This window comes from Sander lucioperca, chromosome 20 (assembly GCF_008315115.2).
Source record: "Sander lucioperca isolate FBNREF2018 chromosome 20, SLUC_FBN_1.2, whole genome shotgun sequence".
Taxonomy (NCBI): Eukaryota; Metazoa; Chordata; class Actinopteri; order Perciformes; family Percidae; genus Sander; species Sander lucioperca.
In genome coordinates this window covers 26209904-26216191 of record NC_050192.1, presented here as the reverse complement: position 1 = coordinate 26216191, position 6288 = coordinate 26209904, and the positions used below count along the sequence as shown (strand labels likewise).

Here is a 6288-nt window from a genome sequence, read left to right as displayed (position 1 = left end):
GTTAATCTAACATGGTTTGCTTCGTGTGTTTCAGCAACGGTCTTCCTGGAGTTCTGGAAAAGGCGCAGAGCTGTCCTCGCATACGACTGGGACCTCATCGACTGGGAGGAAGAGGAGGTGAAGTACTTCATGTGGTCATTGTATTTCGGTATCTGCAGCTAATCTGCTCCCTTTTAGTTTTAGGGCATCTTCACACCTATAGTTCGTTTGCTCTTGTCTGAATCAGTTGATGAGTTTGTAAACTTGGAACGTTTTCCCTTTGGTTCGGTTTCGTTTCACACGGCAAATGCATCACTACAAACTATGCAAGAATGTTCCCTCCGCTTATTGGTCAGATCTGTCTGGGGAGGGAGCAAGAAAGTAAATACAGGAAGACGCTCCTGTGTTCTGGACTAGTGCATATTTCTAGTATCTACATAGTCAAACCAGACAAATCCAGACATTGTTTCGCTAGCAACGTTACTACGTTACTACGTCTGCTCTGCGGGTGTTTGACTGTGAGAGAAACATTGCAAGCTGCTACAGTTTGCATGCTCTGCAGCATCGCAGATTGCAAAGCACAACTGACTACGGGAGCCGTTTAGCTTAAACCTGCGGAGTACACTGGTATTTGGGTCGGATTGAGGTCTGATCGTGTTCTCATCACAAACGAACCACACCGAAGTGCACCAGAGTTTGTTTGTAACCAGACGGGGTCCCGATTGTTTTAGTTCTCACCTGAGTACGATTGCTGTGTCTACACGTGCTCAAACGAACCGCACCAAGGGGTTCAGCGCTTCAGGGTTCGATTCAACCGAACTAAACAAGGCTGGTGTGAAAACGATGCAGTGAGAATAAACCTAAAGAGTGAAAAACAAAGTCGCTGTCATTTTTCTTTTTCTTTTTAGTCGGTTTTTAGTTCTTTCTCATAGTTTAATGTAGCTAACTTGTTACTCTTTGGCTTTGCCCTAAACGTTGACAATATGTCTGCCTTCATAGTAGCTCTGCCCTTGAGAAATGTTTGCCTACTCACATTTTTTTTTAGTCTATTCTAGCCTGCAGGCATGTATTTAAAAGGTGGGACTGTTGTACTAAAGAGCCTGCCCTAAGGGAGTCTCTCTCGAAGCATTTCATGATTCACTGAAAATGTACAAATTTAACACTTGTATGATGAATGCTCTTACAAACTCAGACCCCTACACAGTTGGCATACTGCCATTTGGTTTTGTCAGAACGTTTAGTGGGTTTAAACATTCATGCCTGTCTTATGGATCCACTTCCAACCCTCGTCTGTCAATCATACCCAAACTGGTAAACGGGTTCTTTGAAAGACTGCTGTTTGTGCGTGTGAAGTGACTCAGAGTCTTAGTCTGCTTTGTACGGAAAAGAAGATAATACATCGATAATAAACTCTAATGATTCTGGGTTTTGAACCAGAACAGAAGCTATAGCATGAGATCAGTCAGGAAGACTATCATTTTGCATCCTTAGGCCTGTAGTTTTATTTCTCATGCATTCCTGCCATTTACTCCTCCCATGCATATGCTCATTATTTCTTTGCTGTCCCTTCTGGTCCATAGACTGTAAAAATAATGGACGAAGCTTCCGGGTCTGAAAAGTGAAGCAAATGCGGAAGTGCCTTAAACCTGGATTCTATCTAACTAACAGCAGGGGACGGCTCCACTGATTGCAAAAAGAAGTCTGCTGTGGGATTCCTCTACTTCTCACTTGATTTATTACTTCAGTAAACATTTTCATGAGTTTAAGGTCTCAATCGCTAGTTTCAATACAACATGATGTTCATTTTGTAAATTATGGTCCCATTTTTTTTTTTTTAAATTGACGATAAAGCATGAGATGCTTTAGGGTGTGTCTACAAGCCGAACTGTCAATTATGGCACTGTGTACATTAAAATAGCTGTTGACATTAAAATAGGTGTTCTGCGTGTTTTCATCTTAAACTTTGACCCTCATTGTGTTTTTTCACTTCATCAAAGTTGATTGGAACGTTTTGGTTGCATAAAAATGTCTTGGTCAGAGTTCTGCCAAACAAGCTAGCTAGCTACTGCTAACGTTAGCTGGTAACTTAAGGGAAAATTTAAGAGGAAATTTTCTGTTCTGCCGTACATGCAGATTAATGACGCCAGTACCCGGAGGCCTGTGTTTACCCTCCGGTAAATCTCCACTGGATGACTCGCTTCAGAAGTGTTGAAAATCTACAACTTTCCCCCTTTAGCATTTAGCCTAGCGCAGCACCTTTGCGGACATAAATAACACTGGCTTGGTAACGTAATTCTCCCCAGCTCCACCCTCTTATCCAAAAATCGTCACGTCCGGTTTCAAAAAACCAAGATGGCAACGGCCATATTGCCAAACTTGAGGCTTCAAAACAGCAGTCAACAAACCACTATCAAGTCCACTATTTTTACAGTCTATGGTCTGGGGCTGTCAGTCATGATATCAGCTGTTCTTATCAGCTGATCTCATCTATCCATTAGCACAGTGACACACCTACATCGTTCGCCTATCACCCTGCTGCTGACTCTTAAAAAAAATGATTCTCTCTCTTCCTTTAGTACATTCATGCCGTGTAATGCGCGCGGTACGTTCGCGGCTGTTCCGCTATTGAAATCTGTTCTCTCTGTTGCTGTCAGCTGTCGTTTCAGTGCGATTCGTCGCAAATGGCAAAGCGCACCTCCATCTCCCCGTCACCGCCAGTCTTCGCCGATTCATCAGATTCATCATCAGATTCATCAGATTCATCAGATTCATCAGATTCATCAGCTTCATCAGCTCCATCAGCCTCTTCAGCCTATGAGCCTCATCAGAATCATCAGCCACCACCACCACCAGTGTCTGGACTCCATGGGGGGATTTATCGTGCTGCTGCTCAGGGCAGACGCCCCTCACTTACAAATTTCCCTGTAGAGTCTAAGCACCAAAGACTTTTCTGCCAAGACTTAAATATATCACATATCTCTTATAATAAACATTAATCTTTATTTCATTCACTTGACTCTCCTGATTGAACTAGCTGATATTAGCTGACCTAATCAGAGTTTGTGAAGCCCTTTCCATTCCCTGCTCATGTGTCTCTTGTCCTTTTGTCTTTCAGGACGAAATACGCCCCCAGTTTGAGGCCAAATACTCCAAGAAGGAGAGGATGAACCCCATATCTGGAAAGCCTGAACCTTACCAGGATTTCACTGACAAATACAGTCGCCTCATCGTCTCAGCATCCGGGATCTTCTTCATGGTGAGTTTCTGGGCTAAATAAATGGCAAGTAGCAGGTGTGCCACTCTCATCTTTTTATTTATTCTGTCTTAGACACTTAATTACTGTATGTTAACCTTTACGTCTCACTAGGGACATTTGTGGCAGAGTTAATGCATGTGGTAGACATTTTGGCTAAGGTGTAAGTTTTTTTTTCTTCAAAATTTGGAAGTTCAACTTTAGCTCCTATAATAAGTCTATAATAAACAGTGTAGTCAAAATACAAAAATGTCACCATTGAAACTCATTAAAACCACAATTGTTGATCTCACGGCCATTACAGCATAACATCATGCATTCTATTATATCAGGATTTCAGTCTAGATCCCTGGCTTCAAAGTTGTAGTTTTTACTATTTTCCACCAGATTGAGCCATTTTCTAATGTTTGCCTTATGGGACAAATACATATTTTCCTGGTTTCCGCTCGGGGCATTGCTGCTGTATTATGGCCCACTCAGTGTTTGATGCAATGCATCAAATCAATGTTGTTGTTAATCATTGATATATCCCAGACTGTGGGGAAAAACTCCCCCTAGTTGTTTTGGTGTCTAAACTTAACTGCCGTCGCTGCATGACGGTCACCTTTTGTCGGCTAAACTCAACTGCAACAACGGCTGAAACAACCAACAGCTCACAGTGCTCTGTTTCCGGCTTTCAGTCACCTTTTATTGGCTAAATGTAACTGTCATGTGACCGGTCGTCACGTGACCAACTGCCGGTTGGGCAATTTCGTAGGATATCATACAAATTGGTGTGCATAAGTTATCGTATGATATCATATGAATCCATTCAGGAAAATGAGTTGAGTATACGCAAAATAATTCAGTTTAGTGGCAGCGGCGTTATGTAAACAATCTGGCATTTAAAGGGTTACAATTCTAAAAAGGAATGAATATTTTTTAGTGATGATCAGGACTGAAGTTGGTTAAAAACTGTGAAAGTGGAAAACAATATGAATACATTGTTTGGCAGTTTTTTTAATGGCAGTTTTTGGCAGTTTTTGTCCTCTCAGGGATGCACAAGCGTTGATGAAAAGTCATGTCACCACATTTCTTGATTGTAGATTTTGCAAATTGCCTCTCTTGCCTTTGTTAGCAATCCATCATGTCAAACATCCATTTGTTTGCATAGGAGCCAGTTTAACAAACTCTGTATAAACAAACCCATTACTAAATGTGTTAACTGTTTTAAACTTATTTTATTTTGTCTTATCTTCCATCATATTGATAAGACTGCATTTGATGACAAATTGTTACAGTGCAAGTGCAATCTAGTGTTAATATTTATTGTTATTGTTCGTAGTGGTATTTTTGCATGTCACTATTGTTACTAGAGTGACAGTTTGGTTCTTGGCGTGTCTAGGGTGAGTTCATTTCCTAAAATAAAGTGTGCATTAGAAAGAAAAGGCTGGCTGGCAGGGAGTTGTGTGTGGGCTTATCTCCAGTCAGCAAAAGCTGCTAGCTACGAACGGCTTGCCCAGACGGTTGACTGTTCTCAATTCAATCAAAATATACCAAACTCACACAGTAATGTGTGAAGTCATTCCCCAGTCTAGAATACAGTATGTTATTTCATTCTTTTTCTCCTCAACCATCTGGCAACCCCCAGAAATGATCTCTCGACCCGCAGGTTGAGAACCACTGCGCGAGGCGAGCAACTCCATTGACATGAATAGGCGCCATTTTGGGATCCACGGTCCAGTCAATATAATACATCCATGCTACTAATATCAATACCAAAGCACACACCGCTCAACCTAACACTCTGATGTCACAGATATTGGTGGTGATCGCTGCTGTGTTCGGCATCGTCATTTACCGCGTGATCACCGTCAGCACCTTCGCCGCCTTCGGCTGGGCTCTGATCAGGAACAACTCTCAGGTGGCGACCACGGGAACGGCAGTCTGCATCAACTTCTGCATGATCATGCTCCTCAACGTGGTGAGTGTGTGCTGCCCGTCAGCAGCAGTGGTGCACGGGGGAAGCGCTATGTGACAATCAGAACACATCACAACCACGACACAAAAATACAGGATGTTGTTTATCTACATGTAAAGACTACATTTATGTGCTTTCTATAGGCTGTTTTTAAAGAGCCCCTATTATGCTTTTTGGATTTTCCCATCTTTTAGTGTATTATGTAGTGTTTTGTGTATGTAATATATGTATAAAGTACAAAAAAAACCCAGACAGCACTTTTTCTCAACTGCCTAAAACGCCTCGCCCACATTCCTGTTTGAAATTCCTCAATTAGAGGATGTCACTGATTGACAATGCCAACCTACTTTTAATGTGTTTATGTGTAAATGTTTTTGGGTCTGTAGACTGTTATAACGGAATTGCTCTTCTGGGATAAAGTTGTATGAACTTCAACTTGCCTGAGCAAGTCCAGCCCACCCAGTGGCTTATTTGAATTTGGTTGACCAATCACAATTGAGTGGGGCAGCTGACCAATCCAAGCAGACTGGGCTTTAACGGGAAGGTGGGCCAAGAGGCGCTGTAGCAATAGGCAGTATGAAAAACAATGTGGTTTTTGAAAATCTGAGAATGTAAACCTATTCTAGTAGACCCCCCAGTACAAATATGACGCTGAAAATTAGATAAGATAGACTTTCAGTGCTACAGCAGCAAAATATCAGACATAGCACACATACAGAATATACAAGAAATAATAAATAGGATAGAATACAAGAACAAATATTCAAAAAATAAAGATAAAAGAAGAATGTACAAATGCATACAAGTTGGGAATAAAAATGTAGAACTACTTAAACAATATTTATAAAGTAATGTTAGTAAAATAAAATGAGTATAATGGGGGCCCTTTAATCAATGACACATTTACAATCAATTTAATTTCCTCCCTCACTAATGGCCTCCGACATTGTATTTTGTTCCAGCTCTATGAAAAGGTTGCTCTTCTTCTCACTAATTTAGGTAAGTTGACTGCACCGGCAGATCTAAGGTGATGCAGATTTGATTACTGTACAGTGGTGTTGGCTCAGTACTGAACATTTCTCAGTTTACGTCACCG

General features: G+C 41.3%; 1 protein-coding gene across 7 annotated transcripts in view; it reads left to right on the top strand.

Moving 5' to 3' along the window:
• LOC116054745 (anoctamin-4) overlaps nucleotides 1-6288 on the top strand; it is a 67839-nt gene that overhangs the window by 47965 nt on the left and 13586 nt on the right. For 4 of the 7 annotated variants that reach the window (XM_035996217.1, XM_035996216.1, XM_035996218.1 and 1 more), the window contains 5 exons: nucleotides 35-117; nucleotides 2634-2903; nucleotides 3095-3235; nucleotides 5031-5195; nucleotides 6155-6191. In XM_035996217.1, coding sequence (XP_035852110.1) covers nucleotides 35-117; nucleotides 2634-2903; nucleotides 3095-3235; nucleotides 5031-5195; nucleotides 6155-6191 — 696 coding nt within the window. The remainder of the gene's footprint in view (nucleotides 1-34; nucleotides 118-2633; nucleotides 2904-3094; nucleotides 3236-5030; nucleotides 5196-6154; nucleotides 6192-6288) is intronic. The other 3 variants (XM_035996220.1, XM_031306451.2, XM_035996219.1) reach the window with 2 other exon arrangements.